The 21,661-nt window shown below is 33.2% G+C and overlaps 1 protein-coding gene across 1 annotated transcript; it reads right to left on the bottom strand.

Annotated features, from left to right (window-relative positions):
* Nucleotides 1-6,084: 6,084 nt before the first annotated feature.
* Nucleotides 6,085-11,367, bottom strand: LOC131033341 (putative anthocyanidin reductase). The gene is made up of 6 exons (XM_059213297.1): nt 11,219-11,367; nt 10,968-11,134; nt 10,595-10,798; nt 6,958-7,117; nt 6,565-6,778; nt 6,085-6,470 (listed from the first exon to the last, which is right to left on the bottom strand). Exons 1-5 carry the CDS (start codon nt 11,343-11,345, stop codon nt 6,762-6,764), a joined length of 675 nt encoding a protein of 224 aa, XP_059069280.1. The 5' UTR covers nt 11,346-11,367; the 3' UTR covers nt 6,085-6,470; nt 6,565-6,761.
* Between the last annotated feature and the right edge of the window lie 10,294 nt (nt 11,368-21,661).

The raw sequence follows: 21,661 nt of genomic DNA, 5'->3' as shown, positions 1-21,661 counted from the left end.
TTTAAAGAGGGAAAAACGGAAACTCAAGATTTCCGCCCCAAAGTTTTTGAGAAATTTACTTCAAATTAAAAATTGAATCTACCATAACTAATGATAAGAAAATAGTTATAAATCTTTCTGATTGGGCTCAGCAATTGTGACAGTTGTTGCATTCTTCCATCCAACGTAAGCAACAGAGAAATATTGAATTGAGGCACCGTGAGGGAGTCCCACGTGTATTATCCTTTGCTTCCAGACCTCTTTCTCCCTACGAACCTATGCGACTTTGTCAAAATGACTGTCCAGGTGTTCAATGCATAAAATAGAAAAGATTCAATCTTTGCAATGGTGGACAAATCATCCAGAACTAAATCCTTTACCTCTTTGACATAATTAATTTTACCTTCAAATGATTCTGTTATAACCTTCATAGCTTCGAGGGTCTTACCATCATCTTTTAGGCACTTGATTTCGATGCCCACAAGTTCATTTTGCATTGATGCAACTAATTTTGTGATCTGATTCACTAGTTTTGTTGATTCCTCATAAGCTTACTTTATTAGGGAATTCCTCCATTCAATGTTCCTCTGGAAAACATACAGAATACTTTCATCTAAGCCAACTACAGGTTTTTCAGTGATAAACTTCATTACTCCATAGATTTGCACTTCTTGCATCTGTGTTTCTTTTGCTGCCCATTTAGCTTCTTCTTTTTTCCAATTCATGATTTCAGCTTCCAATTCCTTCATTACCATTAACAACCCATCATAAACTCTGTTCAAGTTGATAAAATATTCTACGCCTAATTTCTGAATTCCTTCTAACCACTCCATCACAGTTTCTGTAATGAGCCTACATTTCTGTATTTATTTCAGAGTCTTTTGATTAGTAGGTTATTTAGGGCCAAAGGATGTTGGAAGCTACAATAGAGGTTGAGGATTTGGATTATTAATGGCTTCGATATACTCTGCCATTCTCCTTAGAATTTCCTTCATCTCATGCTTATCCCTTTCATCCTTCCACGTTCTATTGAGTATTTTCTTGATCGACGTTTCAAGATGATAGGCATCAGCTGCTCGAGTTCCGACACCAAGATTTAGTTTTTCAAATGTGAAATCCTTTGTAGTAGGGAAGGCAACAACTTCATCTGTATTTGGGCAGGCAATTTCTACAGTCCAATTACCTGTGATGTCATCAAAATCAATTTTGGAGATTGTTTTAAGCTTCTTGGCCTTGGGAGTCTTTCCCAGACATTTACTTACCATATCCTCCAATGGAATTAAAGTAGAGACTATGTTCCTTTTCTTATTACTTAGAGTGTTTTCTAACCATAGAAGTCCAGTGTGCACAGGAGCTTTATTAGAACTAGATTCGTCTTCCTTTCCTTTTTGTACCACCACTGTGGTATCAGTGTTTATCACATCATCCACCTGCTAATTATCACTTACATTATCAATGTTTTGTGCCTCCGAATCTGGATGGGCTAGAGTGTTGTCTATGTCAGGAGGGGCATCCAAATCAACTATTACTGAATCCATAGGTGATTTCTTTACCTTGTTCTTGGTTTTAGATCGAGTGTTCCTGGTAGGAGTCAATTCCTTATTGACCCTCGCTGGCCTTGTTGTTTGTTCAGTATTAACCTGTATTTTTGAGGAACCTGCAACACAAGGTGTGACAAGAGAGTTAGATACTAGAACCTCAGAGGGTGAAGCTGGGATTTTTCTTAAAATTATCCCCATTCTTTGTCCTCTTAACCATTTTTTAGTCCTTCTAATGATTGGAAATGTCCTTTCTTGGATATGATCCTCTTCATCCTTATCCCAGTCCACCTCTGGAATCACTCCTTTCTGTCTACTGTCTATAAACTGGGGATCAATCAATTCATTGTCATCATCTTCAACATTAGCAACATTCATTTTTAGATCATAAAACCTAACCTGTTGTAAATTGAACCTTTGATGTGCCCCCTTCCTAATTTTAAAATCATCACAATAATCAGCCCAAAAGTCCTCAATATTTGGCACATGAGTGAAGTCTTTTCTCAATGTTAGGTGTGCAACAACAAATCCCTTGGCATCAAAATTAACTCGAGGTCCATACAACTGAAAATTCAACTTCTTAAACTCTAATTCTAAATTTAAAGCATCAGAGACACTATTACAGATGAAATATGTCAATTCAATAGGAAAGGAGACACATGAATGATGTTTAGCTCTATACTTCATATCAATGTAAGCTAGTTGCCTGCATATTTCTATCAGAACCTGCCTATCGAAGGCATACCTAGGCAATTTATAAGGTTCTCCTTCAAAACCTCCTACCCTTAGGTAAGTGAACCTTGGAAATTGTATGAAGTAGCTGTCATAAGTGCTTATCAACTGCATGGCTTCATCTAACAACCTTTTATGAATATTCCCCCTCAGTTCAAACACCATCCTGCCTAGAAATATATCATGCAACTTACAATAATTTTCACAAGACCTATGTTGCTACAAATGTGGGTGATATTCATATTTTTCATACCATCAATCCATGTTTCATGATGTAAACCAGACCACGGCCTAACACACGCCAAGAAATATAGGAGGTATGATGACATATAGAAGTTCTTATTACCAAAGAAACTCAAACCCTCATGAAGCTTGTCTGAAAATAATTCTACCCAATCAATATATTTGTTATCACCAAGGACGACCTGAATGAAGAAGTACATCCAATCTTCCCAATAGAAAGCAATTTGGTTCCCCCTTACTCTATTTAACATGATGACTATATCCTTTATCTCTCTAATCAAGTGTTCTTGGGTTAATGGACTTGGCAGGCGAGAACCTCCCCTTTGAAATTTGAACAGCCAGTTTCTTGCAATGACACTTCTATAGAATGATATCATCTCATAGAAGAGCCCTTGAGACTTACAAAATGTCCAATCCTCATACTGCTCTTTCTCAATAATTTTTATCACAACAGCAATGACCTCCCCACTAACCTTGAGTAAAACCTCACCATCCACACCTTTTATACATCTCTCGATAGGGTCATATCTATTCATGCACTCCAAAACCAGCTCAGGACATGACACTGTTGGAGGGAAAGTCGCTGCTTCTACTAATCCACTATCTATAATCTTCTGCATTAAGGGAGAACTGGAAGGATTTTGTGCCCTTACATGAAATTCATCTAAATCTACTGATAGTAGGAAAGTATCCCCTAACTCAGGCAGGGAATAGACTAACCATGACTTCTGGTCCATCTTAGGCAATTTTGACCTCATTTTGGATTTACATATAGGAAAACTGCAACAGGGTCTAGACGAACTAAACCAATAGAACTACCAAATAAAGCTTTCAAATATGAAATCACAAGAATGGAAGGAAGAATTTTAACTCACCTTTCATGTAGAGCTTTGAATTCAAAGGGTCATGGATAGAAAATATCACCTACGCAAATCATTTACTTACCAAATTGGGCAAATGAAGAAGGCAAGAAATTATTTTTTGAAACAAAACAAATCTTGAGTATAGGCTTAAAAATCGGTCACACTATTTTCTATGATTTGTAATTCCATACTTATCTATGCCAAATTACTCCGAAAAGACTTAATTCGTACAATTTATTAATTACAAGTCTTTTCCCTCCATGTCTTTCTTTTAAATGATTATTCTCAAGTATGGCTCTTCATCACGACTCATTCCCTCGAGGCTCACCTTTTAAATATGGAATATTATTTTGATAATTGTTGTTGATGTGACGTTTCTTCATCTCCAAAGCCATTGATTTATCGAACCTTGAACCTCGAACTTTGAAGTCCCTGAGAAGTTGCTCACGAGTTCGAGCTCAAAATAATAGAAAAGTACAAACCATGACAAAGACAACAAAATGCCATAGCTCACATATTACAAGAACAAGACGCAAACAGGACTCGACTTTCAAAACTTTGAACCTTGAACTTTGAACTTTGAAAAGGTTCAATAGTTCAAGTTCAATGACAGTTATTACAAATACCTTGACTCTTTGAAAGCTAAGTCGCAATACTACATATAATGATATAAGTTTGCGGAGAATGGAGAGATGAATTGGCCCAATAAGGACTGTGGTTGCAGACAAGATTGAGCATAAAATTGCAGAGGTAGTTTTAATTGTTGTAGGTGCAAATAAGAGAAGGGAGGGGCCAAAGAAAGGGTCTAATTATGTAATTAATTTTTTTGTAAATGAATGGGGAATGAATAAAATTTGAGTGATCAAATTGCATTCTATGTTTTTTTATTATTTGAGTTTATTGTATCTACCAATGTGAAATTTGGAAGCAAGAGGGGCTTCTTGCATCAATAACCCTAAACTATTTTGATGAGGAAAATCTTGATAATATGGAAGAATTATGGGATGTTGGTGAAGTGAGGCTACAAGATGGAATGGGGAAGGATGGAGATACAGTGGATCCTGTAAAGATCCTGGGGACTAGCCAAAAGAAGTTAACAAAAGTATCTCCAAACTTTGGAGAAAAAAAGAGGATAGGAAGAAGGACAAACCAAAAAAATGGAGCTTAGGTGGTGATGTAGAAGGTCAAGATAGAGAGGATGCTGAGATTAGGGAATGATCCCCCTTCCCAAGGGACTTTGAAGTTCTTATCGTAAAATTTTATGGGCTTAAATGCCCATAATAAACATCATTTGCTCAAGCATCATCTGGAAATAGTAGAAGCAAATATTTTCATTATCCGGGAGACAAAGTTGATCAACACTTTCACCATTAAACATTTTACAATTTTCCACTTTCCTATTTCATATTTTTGACACTTTCAAACTTATTCCCCTCTTGGGGGACATTTTCTTTACAATGCCTTCCTCTTCTTTGGAGAGCTACACAATAATATACCATCATAATTTGATGATCATATTTTTATATAGTGGTTAAAATTTTAGAATAGATCACAATTTTACAAATGAAAAGAGCAACAAAAATATTATATTTCAACTTGGACCACCTAAAAGTGACATTTATGTTTTGAATTTTAGAACTATATAAACCAATGAAATGTAGAATTCTTAATTCAGTTTGTCCTTATACTTTTTTTAAATAAAAAAAAAAGGTTGGGTATGGTTTTTTATAAATTTAAAAGAATTATTTTAATTTTTTTTTCTTTGTTTTTTTTCACTTAGAAAATTTGAAAATCAAGTGTATGGAGTTTTTTTTTTGTTGAATAATTTTAAAATAGTTTTCTAAAGTTAAATTTGGTCAAATATTATAATTTTGATGGAATGTAAAATTTTATCTAAATTGTTTATAATTCAACAATTATACCTTTTTAGAGAGGATTCTTCCTGTAATTTAAATCTTAAAAAAAACAAAACATTTAAATCATTTTCTCAAAATTTCTAATCAGTCTCGTGTTTAATTATAACAACCTCTTACAATAAATTTAAGCATGAAACTAATTAGAAAATCTGAAAACCCTATACACATGTCATCTCTCCTTATGTCATATTTGATTATAATAACCTATTTATTATAATCCTTGATAAACCTACACACGTCATCTCTTGTTTTGGGTATTTATTAGTTGTCATGTTAGAGGTGAAGAATTTTTGGAACATGTGACTTTAGAGATAGGATTGCTATTAGGAGGAGAAAATCATATCAAGGAATGCTACCAGCAATCATGTCAAATTATTGCATAGACATGAGATACATAATTGCTTCAAAGTTAGCACTTCATATTTAATTTTATTATTGAAAAATATTTTAAAAATATAGTAATAACTAATTTTCTCATATCTATATACTCTCATCTTAAAGAAGATGAGCAATCTCTAACTTGTCATTTTAATTAAATATTTATTTTTTATCACATTAATGACTCAATTCAATATATATTAATTGAAAAAATGATTAAAATGCCAAATCGAAATCCTTTATGTCTATAAATTTAAAGAAAGATAGCCTTCACTTCTAAAACAAAATGAAAGGACTTCCATGAACATTCATGGAACACTTTTTCAAGAACAAAGTAATCTTCAATTCTAAAATAAAGTGAAAGGATGGATTTTCACAAACATTCATGAAACACTTTTTAAAAGACATTATAAAAACACTCTCATATAAAACCAATCAGCATACAAATTTTTTATTTATATTATGAAACTATTTCTATCCACCCAATAATAATCCACATCTTGTGCCTATACACGGACCCATAAAATCCTTGGGGCTGGAATCTGGGTCTCCACCCTTCCAAAGGCTTATTAAAAGCTAGATCCTATACCGACATATATATATATATATAGATAGATAGATAGATAGATAGAGGATAATAGTTTTAAGGTCTATAATTCAGAATTTAGAAATGGATTTCTTGATTCCATCACAAGACCTGCATGTGCCTTGCACATTCAACGCTGTCATCCACGATTTCTTCAATGCCATACTTGTACGAGAATCCAAGCTCAATTAGTTTCCTTGAAGGTATTGGAGCCTTCTCAATTTGCTCCTTATCACTTCACAGACAAAGCAACACAAGTCATAGTTGATCAAGAGAGAGCAGATTGAGTCAGAAACAACGAAAAAAAGATATGGATGCAATTTGCTTACTCAAGGGCTACAGGTATGCTCGGACAGCGTTGACGAAAAATTTCTGCCATGTCAGCAAGTGAGACATTGTCTGAACAGCACACATACCTACCGTGGGCATTTGGATTCTTCATCAAGAAGATGGAGGTGTTGCAGACGTCTTCCACGTGGACAAATGGGACAGAGCCCATCAAAGATTGAAATGTTTGTAATACTTCCTAGCATTCTCTGTTTCCTGAGATGGGTTGTTCAGCATATAGAAATGAATAAGAGTGGGCAGAGATGAATTTTAATGATGTTTATGACTTATTGTAATATATTTTTAAATTTCTTTTAGTTTCAATTTTTCTATTAGAAATTTTGATAAAAAAATCTAAGATTTTGTGTGATATGCAATAAATGCAATGTTGGTACCTGTGATAGGGGCTAGTGTCATAAAAGAGCTTAGAGAAAATGTTGGAGTGAAGGATGGTCCAGCCACTAATGCCGCTAACACTGTTATCACTGCTAGCTGATGATTTGCTCCATACTCAAGAGCTGCTTGTTCTGCTAAAGTTTTCGCTACATAATACATCTGAACAAAATGAAGGATTAGGGAATGTAAACATAGTGTCACTCAGAATGCACAATGCACATTTGATAATATTTATTAATTAATTGAAATTCTAAATAAACATGATTTTAAATTTTAATTAATTAATAAATAGAGTCAAATGTGCATTCTGAGAGCTGGATAGATGTTGTTGTTGCTCTTTGGTATTTTTTTCCTCGATGACAAGAAAGAAAAAAGATGATGTGTTGGCATACACGGACATACTGACTTGGCTGACGTGTTAAGTGTTTAAAACATGTTCTTTGGAGCCATGTTGGTGACACGATAGCTCTAACTTTGCATTAATGTTAATGACATCTTTGGTTTAAAATTGCTACGGTTTAAAGGGCATATTCCTCATGATACTTATTGTATCGAACAAGTTAATGTTTTTCTTGGAAGTTGCATTTGGTGTTTCATTTGTTTTGTTTTGGAGTCCGTCAAACCCTAACGCCGTGTGAGTCACAGTGCCGCTGGAGCTACAGAGCTCGAGTCAGTTACAGAGAATGGTGCGAACAATGGTTTCATTCAAGAGATTAACGGTTGACTGGTTAGTTTATTTGTTCAGTTTGCATTTAACAGGTATGGTTCTTGAAACACATGATTTAAGAGATTCTGTTTACCTTGGTTCGAATTTTTCAGTTATGCAAAATAAAAATAAGGAAGTGGTTGTGCTTTATTTTTGTTTTTCATGACTGGGAAATTAAAATGTCTTCTGTTGCACAGTTAGAATCAGTTATTTGTTTTTCAGTTTACAAATCTTGTAAGTTAACGGCTTATTTAAGATGAAAACGGGATTCTTTCTGCGTGTGCATAAAAATAGTTTGACAAATCAGTCTGTGAGAAGAAAAACGGAGAAACACAGTGCCATAGTTTGAGTGTGAACAAAGTTCTAACATTAAAATAGAGAAATACAGTGCCGTGTTTTGAGTGTGAACAAAGTGGAAGCGTTAAACAGTGTCGTAGTTTAACAGAACCAGCCGAGGGTTTCTTGAGAATCAATACTCTGTTTTTGTTACAGAGTATATGAGGCTTCATTGAATTGAAACCATATTATTCAGTGTTTATTGATTTGAAATCATACAATACAGAGTATTTGAGGTTTTATTTGATTTGAAATCGTATTGTTCAGGGTTTGTTGATTTGAAATCATACTGTTCAGAGTATATGAGATATTATTGATTTGAAACTATATTTTCAGAGATTGGATAGTGTTAAAGGATATTATTGCAAAATTTTCATATGTACAGACTGATAAAAATATTCTCGCTCCAATCCCTGATGGTTTTGTGACTGCAAGAATAAAGTGCATGCATAAAATCACCAGTGGTTGTAGCTCGAGTTGAAATATACATTGATAAGAAGAGGGGTTGGTGCTCCTTGAGGCCTTGTGGTTTCTAAAACATGTGAACTGAGTTGGTGCTCTTTTTGAATTAATATAAGGGATCTTCCGAGTGGTTTTTCTACCCCAAGAGGGTTTTCCACTCATGCAAAATATTGTGTTATGTTGCATTGTCGTGTTTCATTCTGTTTACTAGTGTATGCTCTGATACATCATATTTTAGTCCTCTTTATCTCATACTCTGTTTAGTTGGATGTATGTAATGCAATATTGAAAGTATTTTTAATGTTTCAAGTTTGTGTAATATTTTAATACCATTTTGTTAAACAAGGTCTGAATCAGATGTTTTAGTTGGTTCAATGGTATACTTTATGCTGCATTAATGTACTCCTTCAAAGTGTTAAGTCTCAGCCATCTGTTCACACTGTGAATTAAAATTGTCAAGGTCCATAAAAGTATAACTCGTTAAAATTTTGTCACACTCTGATTCACCCCCCCCTCTCAGAGTGTTTTCCACTTCCAACAGTTGTTTCATTTTGTGTGTAAAAATATGATGAAATAACTTTCTCAGAAGAAAATGGAAAATTTTAAAAGAGTTAAAAAGTGACCATCGCCATTGCAAATTTCCTATAGGCTTAGCAAAGATTTCTATAATTGATAACATCTTTACAATCTTCTCTTCCCATACTTTCGAAATCTACGAAATTTGAAGACTTACAAATTTTTGCTTTTTAGACTAAACAACTTGTTTTATTTGATGCATAGAAATAGAAAAAATAACTTTTTAAGGAAGAAAGTTGAAAATCTTTAAAAAGTTAAAAATTGAGAATCATAACAAAATTTTTGACATTTCGTGAAGTTGTAGACTTGAAAAGATGCTCTTTTTCAAAAAATTGATAGTCTGCTCCATTTGGTGCATGAAAACAAACAAATTAACTTTTATGAACAAAAGTTGAAAAAAGATCAAAAGTTGAAGATTGTCATTATAAATGCAACATAGATTCAACGGCTTAGCAAAGCTTTTTATAATCGAAACATCTTGACAAATTATATGAAACTCTTGGACATACATTGAGTAAGCTTGTTCTAATTGATGCGTAAAAATGGAAAAAGCAATTTTTTAAGAAAGATGAAAACTCCAAAAAGTTACAATGAAGATTATCATTATAATTTTTGCGAACTTTTGGACATTCAAGAGAGTTAAGAACTGGAGAAAAAATTCTCTTTTTCAAAGACTTGATAGCTTGTTCCAATTAGTATATGAAAATATATCAAAATAATTTTAAAGGAAGAAAGATGAAAATCTAAGAAAGTTAAAAATTGAAAATTGTTATTGCAAATTCAGCATAGGTTCAGCAAAGTTTTCTATAATTAATTATATTTTTCAAATTTTTGATTATCCAAAAGATTTGAAGACAAAAAGATATTTTCTAATATAAAAATTGTGCAACCAGATTCATTAAATGCATAAAAATAAAAAAAACAACATTTTTAAAGAAAAATGTTATAAACTAAAAAAAAAAAACAGCTAAGGATTGTCATTGTAAATGCTCAACCTTTTTTTTCCAGTCCACAACTTCCATTTTTGATGAAAACAACTTTACCAACTCATTAGGACATGCACACCTAAATATAAATATCTCTTTAACAATTTTCATTTCAATTTAGTCAAAATTAAAATACACCTACTGATTAAATCAATCATATTCTAACACCCCACATTCTTAACATTTGAAAAACAAATACTATTAAAATTAAATTATAGATTGTTCTTGTTCATATTGACATAATATGATGATTAAATATATGATATTGTTGTTCTTGTTCATATTGACATAATATGATGATTAAATATATGATATTGTTGTTCTTATCATCAAAATTCTTCCATACTTCACATATCCTATCATATCTATAAATACATCCTCAACATTACTATATAATATATTTTATAAAACAAATATTAATATGCAATCTAATCTAATCTAATCTAATCATATCTCCATATTTTTTTTATGAAAACAAATCATTAGATACATCACATAAAGTCTCATAGCTATGAACCTGTGTTGTAATCTATAGATGCCAATATTTTTAAAGAACATCTGCTGGCTTACCCAGTATGGAGGCTTCTTGCTTGTCATATATTGAATAGGAGTCCAGCATGATTCATCAAGCTTGCCTTTGAATTCTCCATTCTCAGTGAGTGGGATAGCTGCTGTAATGGATGAAGTATGGATTACCCGCCTCACTGTTTTGGCTTCCTTGCAGGCTCTCAGGATGTCAAGACTCCCCTCAATGGTGGGCTGGATAAAACCTAGCTGATAAATAAACAAAGAAAGGTAGTAAGTGCTGAGAACATCCCAAATTTGTTAGAAAAGATCTTGGACTTTTTGGGTTATCATTTGTATAATTAAAGGATTCATTCAAACCATTGACCACAACATACATACTACTTAAATTCTTCCCAATAGAAATAAAGTGGATTACCTCTGGGTCTTTGGTATAGTCAAGAGATGTGGCCAGGTTAATGACAAAGTCACAGCCATTAATGGCAGAATCAAAGCTACCCTTTTCATATAAGTTGGCTTTGAAGAGATGGAGCCTCTCCTTCGCTCCCTCTAAGGATAGCAGATGACTAGTTTTAGCTGGATTTTCTGCATCCAATACAAATAGATTTGTTAAAAGAATTGAAGAATGAAATAAGAGTAGAAATTGGAGATAATAGAGGAGGAAAAGACCAGGATCTGTGGAGGTGGCATGAACAATATAGCCTCTTTCCAAGAGATTCTTGACAAGGCAAGACCCAATGAATCCTCCCCCTGCCGTTACACATACCCTCTCCATACACGCTCTTTCCACAACCATCTTGATTTTCTAATTTTAATAACTATATTCATGAAGAGACACAATTATATATATAATTTGAGGTGGGGCAAAGCTGTGCAACAATCTATTACTTAAAAAGTTTGGAAGGAGAAAATAAATAAATAGATGTCACATGATTTTCCGTGTTTACAGGTCTAGAACGTGTTTCGACGCGCTTTGCCCTTTGACCATAGGTTTTGTGTATTTTATGTATGAAACGCATTTTTTATTGTGCATAGCTGTCATTGAGATGGATAAGTTTGGACCTTTCCCTAATAATATATATGTAGGAATTTTAGGACATTGTGGGAACATGAATTTTATAACGTTTCTGAATTATTTAATTAATATTTGAAGTCTAAATATGAATCATAATGAAAATAATCAATGTTTGGTTTTCAAATGTGTATTGAATGTCAATGGTTCTTTGGTCTCGGTGAAGTTGAGAGGTTCTTAATGAACCTACCAAGGATCAAGAGTTGTTTAGTGCAAGGCTCTGATATCAAAAAGGGGTAAGACCACCTTGAGGGAATTTGGCCAAATAGACAAAAAGAATTTATGGACAAACCTCCTTAAAAAAAAAGGAAAAGTATATTAAAATATATTTGTTTTTACAAAAATGCCTAATACATTATTCAATTTCATATAATTATATGTATGTGATTAGGCACAATCAAACACCAAAGAACAATTAAGAGGGACAACTAAGAGACTATAAAAGATAAGCACTGCAAAACCACACAAAAACTAGCCAACCAACCCAAAATCGAGGAGGTTTCAAAATTTTCACATTATTATATGTTAATATTGTGGGTTGACTCTATTTGTACTCATACTATCTGTCCATTAAAACTCAAAGCATTACAAAATCATACAAAATTCAACCAACCAACCCAAAATCAAGGAGGTTTAAATTTTTTTCACATTATTATATTTTAATATTGTGGTTTGACTCTATTTGTACTCATATTATTTGTCCATATATAAGTGTAGATATATTAATATAAACATCTTAAATAAATCTATCTATAAAATGTCAAAAAATGATCTATTTGTACTTTGGACCTTTCAATAATGATATAGATATAAATATGTGTAGAAAGTTTTGAGCAGTGTGAGAAGAAGAATTTTATAATGTTTTTAAATTATTGAATTGTAAATATGAGTCATAACGAAAGCAATTAATGTTTGGTTTTCAAATGTTTAATAAATTAAATGCATTTTTTTAAAATCTATAATATATTATTCAATACCATATAATTATATGATTTTTATATGATTTTGATTATCCGAGCTCTTTTTTTACCAAAAAAAAGAAGGGTAGAACTTGAGGTACAACCAACACGAAAGAACAACTAAGAGACTACAAATGACAAAGCATTGCAAAATCTTACAAAAATCAACCAACCAACCCAAAATCAAGGTGGTTTAAATTTTTTCACATTTATATATAAATTAATATTATGGTTTGATTCTATTTGTCCATATATAAGTGTAGATATATGATGCATGAGCATCCCCGGTTCTTGGCAATCTTGCATCAACCAAAAACATTTCTTTTCAATTTGTTTTCTGTTTTGCAGTTTTAGCATTTCTTCCTGCATTTTCTTGCATTTTCTCACTGGATTTTGCAGAGCTGGATTTTTCTTGTTAACATGATTATCTTCCTTATTCCCAAATCCGTGGGACGTTTGGATCATTTTCCGGCAAGTTATCGCTTCCGGATTCTGAGACAGTTTTCTAGTTTAGAACATCGGAACCGCTTGAACCTATTTGCTATTGGCGAATCTTGTCGATCCTTTTTGTAGCTTGCAGAGCTTCAGTTCATTGATTTCAATGTTCCTTGGTGTGTGGCCGACCTTCCCTCTAATCCGCACTTCTTCCTTTGGATTTTCTAGAGGATTTTGATTGGTCGAGGCTGACCTGGTGGTTTTACACGTTTCATCATGTTCTTCGTTGTTTGATTTTTCTTGTGCTGACCGGATCCCTCTGGACCATATAAATCAATGTAATCTAGCTTGCAGTAGCAAGTAGTTAGAACCGAAAAGATCTATCTTGAGGTTAAGAGGTCAAGTATTGACCGAGACTGTAATTGAGCATGTTTGTATCAAACCAGTGAGTCGAATCTTGTAGCCCGCATGTTGTTGGCAGATTGTAAACAATTTTTCATGATATAATCAATCAGTTTTGCATTGCCTCCATCATCTTGTCTTGCTTTCGTTGTGTTTTATTCTTGTTGCATGGTCCAGATAGATCTCATTGAGGTCTCTCCTAACCATGATTGCACCAATATATTAGTATAAACATCTTAAATAAATCCATCTAAAACATGTTAAAAGATATTAATTTTGAGTTATTATATTTATTTAAGAGAGTTTATTTAGAATTATTCAAAAATATTTAAATTTATTTTAGAACTATTTAAAAATTAAGTTATTTTATTTTACACTTATTTTCATTTACCTATTAAAAGAGTTATTTTATATACTTAGGATTATTTTATATTTTAGATTCATTTAAAAATCATTTTAGTTTGTTTACATTGTTTGGAATTTTATTTTAAGAGCTAGTTAATTTAAGATAATTTATGTAACAATTATTTAATAGTTTTTATTTTTTAAAAATTATGTTGGTTGTATTTTAGTGTTTTTCCTAACATGTTCATGCCATCAATGATAATATTTCCAAGAATCTTACTTGAACATCAATGACCATATCTCCAACAATCTCCTTTTTTGAACACAACATACTTTGACATCAATGACAATATTTCCAAAAATCTCCCCCTTTGTCATTGATGGCAATCTTGCAAAGAATTAATCATTTGTGAACACAACAAGAACACAACAAGAACATCAATGATCTCCCTTTCTATATATCTCCCCCTTTGACATCAACGACAAAGGAATTTTTGGTACTCTCACAAAGAATCTCCCCATTTTCGTAATTCTTCCTCTTGCATCAATGACACCAACATTCCTTTTCGTATACCTCTCCTTTTTCTGAAATCCACCAGCTAATCTTTCTTTGAGTTGTCTCTTGAAAGCATATTGCCAAGAAATATATAGTGTTGAAAGCTACTACAAGCATTATCTCCCCTTGAATTTGTGCATCTCCTTAAGAACTCATATTTTTTGCTTGAGATACTCCAACTTTGGTATGTTGCTTTGATAACTTACCATCTTTTAATGTTTGCTTCATCTAATGAAATTGTTTGTAATATGACACTACTTCTATAATAAAATACTTCATGCCTAGTGTTACCCTCCTCATTTTCCTGTGGCATTTTGGTCTCACGTCATCAAAATAAGGAGTGTTTTATTTAGTCTGGGCTTGTGTAAGTCTTGGTTTTTGTCTTGTTAAAGTTTTTCTTGAACTCAAACCTGTCGGTTGAACCTCTTCAAAGTTCAAGGTTCAAGTTTAAGCAGAGCACATTATATTTTCATCTTCTCAAATTGGTTGATGCTTTCCCTTCCACTTTCCCTTACTCCCTCAACAATTTCAACCTCATCATTTCATTTTCCACTTTGGATTCCCTTTCAAAAATATTTGATTGGTTCTGATTTGCCTTTAAATTTATTTATAAATATTTTCTTGTGCAACCCTACACTAGTGGTATTCTATGAGTGGGCACTTGTGAGGAATTATTGATTCTTCCCCATTCAATTACATTTGACTTTATCATTTCAACCAAAAATAAAGTGCCTTGATGGACAAGCATACTATGTTCCAAAGCTTCAAATTTGGGAAAGGGGCAAGGGTGTTATTGATAGGCGTGGTTGTACACCCACCAATTGGATTTGTTGGAAGATTTTAAAATTTTATCAAGACAACAATAATTTCAGTCCATGAAGCATTTTGACAACAATTCATAGGTCCTATCAATGCTTCCATATTCTGCATACATGTCTGACTAGATAGTCACAACTACAAAGCTTCACAAAATTGGGCTTTACATCATTTGTTTGCATTTGCTTAAGTATTTCAGACATTTCTATGAGGCACTTCAACATTTTGTTTGTAATCAAGGAATTCCATGAAGCCACAATTTCCCCAAGCATGAGCTTTGTCCGCGTTTCCTCATGGAGTTTTATATCTAATTTGATCATCAGAGGTTTAGTCATTGTAAATATGGAGAGAAACCCTACATAGTTGATTAGAGAGGAGACAATCAAAAACTAAAACTAAATAGCAACGGGAATTTTTTTATTTTTATTTTTATTTTGAGGGTTATGCCTCTTGGATTTTATCCAATCATCATATTCACCTTTGCCACTACTGAAGTCTCCTTCTCCCTTAGGCTTTTACATAATGATTTACAAGCTATATTATCCATCCCCGTGGCTAGGCCGCCATTTCATGCTTTTAAAACTTTTGATGAAGAACCTAATATAAATTACAATTCCTCATCTCCTTTCTTCCTTAATATTTTCTCCATTGTCTCCCTTTTATTTAAACATTTCCCCAAAAAATCATTTGGAATTTCACACAAACCTACTCCCTTTGAAACACATTTCAGAGATCTACTTAGTTCAATTTCCTTATCAGGTATTGCTTCAAGTTCTTCCTTTGACTCATAAGTTAACAGTCCAATATTTTTAAACACTTTTTACTCTATTTCATCCATTTGCTTTACTTTTTTATGCCTTACAATGATACGGTAATAGTCATGCTCTATATATATGATTACATATATAGACATATCTATATATGTCTACAACCTTCCTCTTGTTCTGATTTTCAGTCATAGGTTGGTAGTCTTAGTTTGTTCAGTCATAGTGACAATCTTAGTTTTCTAAACTCATTCCTTCACTTTAATCTATTCTTCATTATATTCATAGGCTAATAGTCATACCCTTTATATATGTATACATATACAAACATATTTAAATGTCTGTAGCCTTCTTCTTGTCCTTATTTTGTTTCATAAGTTAATAATATTTGTTTTTCTATATCATACTTACTCATAATCTACCATGCTACAATTTTCAGGTAAGATATAAGATTTTTTAATCTCTTATTTATTGTTTTGCATCCCTTTGTTATAATGTGCTCTTTATTACAATCTGATGCAGGAGCATCCCCGGTTCATAGCAATCTTGCATCAACCAAAAACATTTTCTTTATGTTTTGCTTTCTGTTTACAGTTTCAGTTTTTCTTTCTGTGTGTCCTAGTTTTGGCTCATCGGATCCTGTGGAGTTGGATTCTACTTGAATACTTGATCATCTTTCTTGTTTCCAAACTGTATCACATTTGGATGATTTTTTAGCAAGTTATCGCTATCGGTTTCCTTGATAGTTCTTGTTACCGGTTGCCTGGACCTATTATGGTGATCTACTGGAACCCCTTCCGAAGCTTGTGGAGCCTTGGGCATTGATTCTAATGTTCATTGGCATGTGGCCGACCTTTTCCCGCAATCTATGTTTCATCCTTTGAATTTTTTGGAGGAATCTCTTGGCGGAGGCCGACCTTGTTTATTTTACATGGTAAGTCTTATTATTTGGGTTTTAATCCCTTTTGGGCCAATTGGATCCTTTGGATCAATATATATAATTATAATTATGCATTAGAAGGTAATCAATCAAAGAATCAGGTAGCTAGACTGTGCGTAGAAGATAGATCTTAAGATTCAAGGCCTCGGTTGTGACCTATTCTGTATGTTCTACCAGGCCTGTGAGTCGGTATGTTCTAATCCAGTTGTTACTAGATGGTTGTAATCAATATTCATCGAATAAAACAATTTGTTCTGCATTGCCTCCATCATATCTTTGTGTTTCTATTGTGTTTACTCTTGCTGACCAGTCCAAATTGATCTCTTTGAGGTCCCTCCTCACCGATGACTGCTTCAAGTGGTATCAGAGTGAAGTTTCGTTCTGGAGGTTGTGTGTCCTAAAATTTTTGTTATAGGGTGGCGGATTGCGGATCTAACCTGTAGCTACAGAGGACTAGCGTGAATGATGGTGCGAAGAGGAGTTAGGAATGGTGGAGCGCGTGGAAATGCAGACCCTATTGTGATGGAGATGTTGCGAGGTATAGCAGCCCAGTTGGAAATCGTGGAGACATCCCAGAGAATAGGTCGATATATTGAAGATGTGAGTGAAGATGAAGGAGAAGAAGCCACAGCAGAACAAGCAAACCTACCGGCGGTTGATCCGGAGAGGAAAGGTTTTTTAGGGTTTTGAGTAGGGCGAATACTAAACCTCATTTTACCCCACCGAAATATGATGGGAAGTTGGATTCAAGTGAATTGATGGATTGGATCTCAGAGATGGAGAAGTGTTTTGATTTTGAAAGAACTGCAGAAGAGAGGAAGGTGAAATATGCATGTACCCGGTTGAAGGGTCATGCATCTCTTTGGTGGGGGCATTTGCAAGTTGATAGACAAAGAAGAGGTAAAGAGAAGATTAAGACATGGGATAAGATTATTGTTAAGTTGAAGTCAAAGTTTATGCCAAATGATTATCAAGTGAATCTGTTCCAAAAGTTGCAAAATTTGAGACCAAAGGAATCTAGTGTGAAGGAGTACACCGAAGCATTTTACAAGTTGAACATCAGATCTGGACATGTTGATGATGAAGTTGAACAAGTTGCAAGATATTTGAATGGGTTGCGGATGTCTATACAAGATGAACTGAGTTTGATCAAATTGGAGTGTGTTGAAGAGGCTTACCAGTATGCCCTAAAGGCAAAAGAGAAGTTAAATAAAAGACATGAGCAGAGGCAAAGAGGCAGAGGTGGAAGGTTTACCGAAGGAAGATTTCAAGGAGGAAGAGGATATACCGGAGGTAGAGGAACCAATACATATCAAAACAAGGACAAGGAAGTGAACAAAGAAGGTAATTCATATCGAAAGGATATAGAAATTTCTACCAGATGTTACCGGAATGAGAATTTTTGGAGACAAGACAACAGAACACATAGAGGAACCTGCTTTAAGTGTGGAGGAGAAGGACATCGTGCATTCGAGTGTAAGAAGACAGAAAATACCAGAAGAGTAGTGGTGGTGGAAGAAACCATCACTAGATCAGACAATAAACTAGAAGATGGAGAATTGTTGGTGATGAGGGGAGCTTTGTGTCATACCAAAGGAGATGAAGAGCCCTTGCAGAGGAAGAATATGTTCAAGACCAGATGTAAGGTATCTGGTAAGTGTTGTAAAGTTGTTATTGATAATGGTAGTTCAGATAATCTTTTTTCAAAAGAGATGGTGAATAAGTTAAAATTGGAGAGATTGAAACACACTAAGCCTTATCAGATAGCATGGATTCGAGATGAACATAAGTTGTTAGTAAGTGAGCAATTTGTGGTCAAATTAAAATTTGAGAATTATCATGATGAAGTTCTGTGTGATATTATGCCTATGGATATTTTTCATCTTTTGTTGGGTAGACCTTGGCAATTTGATAGACATGCAGTACATGATGGTAGGAAGAATACATACACCATTGTGGCCAATGGGATGAAGCAAACCTTGTTACCCTTGGAGGAACCTTTGAATAATGAAGTATGTATGAATGCTAGAATATGTTTAGTAGATGGAAGGAAATTCCCGGATGGACTGAGACATGAGAATGTGTGTTTTGTCTTAATTCCTAAGAAGAATAAGAAACCGGAACCGGAAGGAGAACACCCGGATGAGATAAAAGATTTGCTAAATAAATATGAAGATATCATTGCAGATAATGTACCTGATGGATTGCCACCTGTGAGAAGTATTAGTCATTGCATGGACTTGGTTCCCAGAGCTAGTTTGCCTAACAAAGTTGCACACCGGTTGACACCGACAGAGAATGAAGAACTAAATAGACAAGTGCGGGAGTTGTTCAAGAAAGGTTTGATCAGGGAGAGTCTGAGCCCTTGTGCAGTACCAGCAGTATTAGCACCTGAGAAGAATGGAGAGTGGAGAATGTGTACTGATTCTAGAGCAATAAACAAGATAATAGTGAAATACCAGTTTCCTTTGCCTAAGATGGATGTCACGAACCATACTTATCTATAATTATTTTATTAGGAAAATAATGCTTATTTTTCATTTATGAAATAAAAAGGAAAAAGGAATTGTTAGTGAAATAAGATAGGAGTTCAAATGCAATTAAATGATTTACATGCAATTGAATGATCAGTATTATTTTTATGAAAGTGGGATTGTCGTTGCTAATGAGCAATTGAGTGCAAGTGAATACAGGAACAGGTGAACGCGAATGAAGGCGAGAATATGGTTCAGATAGAGTTGTTTTAGCTCATCGACTTTGCTAGAATAGATGGAATCTCACACACCACATTAGAATTCATAATTTGTATCTTGCAAAGATAGATGATTTAAATGACTTTATTTGAGAATTTGTTTAAATTAGAATGATGAATTTAGTATAAGTAGTTTTAATTGACATTTCTTTAATTCGAAGAAAGATTGATTTTAATGTTTTTTAAATGATTATACATGCATTTTGATTATATGTTCATTTTGTGTGCAGATAATGTATAAATTTCATAATGAAATGGATGAAATATCGTGCTTATATTTCCACTTTTTGATTTCTAGATAATGACATATATATCTATGTGTGTGAATGTGTGTGTGCGCGCACACACGTGAAGTATATGCACGCATATATATATGTATATTATTTATATAATGGTTTGAAAAAAAAAAGATTATTAAATTTGAATTGATTTATTACTATATATATATACGTATTATATATGAGTTTGAATAATAACTCGATCATATACATACATATACACGTACGTAATTATTATATATGTAAATATATTTATGAAATTAAATTATTTTGTTTTATGAAAATTCATTGTATATATAAATATATATATATATATAAACATGAAAAGTGATTTATTTAAAAGCATAATAACCGATATGGTTGGCAAATTTGTTAATGCCAAGTCATAATCAACAAAGCATATTTATGAGGGAAGTCAATACTAGTGAGGTTGACTTTGCATAGAGACTTAGATATTGTTTGCAAAAGTAAAATGGTATTAATATCGACCATGCCACGAAACAAGCACTTAGTGTTTGTGTTGAATTTGAACACAAACTGCAAACTGAACAAGAACTGATCGATGTGGTAAAAGTCATTGAAATAAACGTTGCATAGCATGCGAACTGCTTGACGTGTCATTAGATATGCATGGGTGGCATGGAAAAACAATTATAATAGTGGGAGTAAGACTGGATTATAGCATAAAACATAGCATACATTTAGCATAAATATGGATCATTAGTAAAATAGAAAACACACACACACACAGGAGAAGGTATTTTGAAAAGATAGTAAGAATAGGCAGAGAGTGGTGAGAGCAAAACAAAAAGAATAAAGAATAGTGAATAGAGAGGAGAGAATTCAAGGAATTGAACAGGAAAAGCATTGGAAATCTAGATGTATTGTAGACAAAATTGGAGAAGATTATCATTGATCATATCAGACTTGGTTTGAATTTCAGAGGTAGGCTCTTAAACGAGCAATAGTTTGTTTTATAATTAGAGAATAAGAATAGAAATATCTTGAGATTTGATTATTTAAATTTCATTTGAAAAATCCATATAGGTATGTGCAATTAGAATTATCATTTAAGATCATGGAAAACATCTGTTAGTATCAAATTTGAGAAAAGAAGTAGATAGTCAAAAACATGTGGAAAGATAAAGAACTTATGCATTTTAAACTTAGAAATTTCAAACCATAAGATGTATGATTAAGTATTTGGATTTTATGAGAAAAGATAAAAGAATGTGTACTCATAATTTCTATTTTTGAATTTTACTTTTGTCTATATGCTAAATATGCATACATGTGTTACATCTTGTTATTTTTAATTCTTATCCTTGATTTGTTTGAAAAGATAGAAGTGAAAGATTGTATTCTTAATAGATGTATTGGTTGTAAACAAAAGAGTGTTTCTTCTAAATCTATTTAGCGAAAGATTGCCTTCTTGTATATTCATTTTTTTTTTGAATACCATACAAACAATAAGAAAGTTAGATATGTTTGTGTTTGTGGGAAAGTTACCTTCCAGGACGGGTGCCGAATGTGGAATTATAGAGAGAATAGTTTGATTTTCCAAACTATATTTTATTGCTATGCATGGCATTATACTCGGTCAATAACTTATTGACCATTGAATTAGATGGTTATATTTTATGCTTTCTACCATATCCTTGATTGATCTTGCTTGTTTCTTTATGGAATTAAAAAATTGAAAATGCATGTATCATTCTAGGCATGCACCAGATTCCATCTTGTCTATTGAATTCTTCTTGCTAAGCAATTTGTGCAGGGTCAGGTATTCGTGT

Source organism: Cryptomeria japonica, chromosome 10 (assembly GCF_030272615.1).
Source record: "Cryptomeria japonica chromosome 10, Sugi_1.0, whole genome shotgun sequence".
NCBI classification, from domain to species: domain Eukaryota; kingdom Viridiplantae; phylum Streptophyta; class Pinopsida; order Cupressales; family Cupressaceae; genus Cryptomeria; species Cryptomeria japonica.
The sequence above is the reverse complement of the archived record's forward strand: the minus strand, read 5'-3'. Positions and strand labels throughout refer to the sequence as shown.

Bases quoted from the DNA above. Each gene is read 5' to 3' on its own strand.
- LOC131033341 (XM_059213297.1), bottom strand. From the start codon at position 11,345: ATGGTTGTGGAAAGAGCGTGTATGGAGAGGGTATGTGTAACGGCAGGG. The intron at 10,799-10,967 runs GTAATCCACTTT...TTTATTTATCAG, and splicing joins ACTATACCAAAGACCCAGAG to CTAGGTTTTATCCAGCCCAC. The intron at 7,118-10,594 runs GTAAGCCAGCAG...CATTTTGTTCAG, and splicing joins GCAAGAAGCCTCCATACTGG to ATGTATTATGTAGCGAAAAC.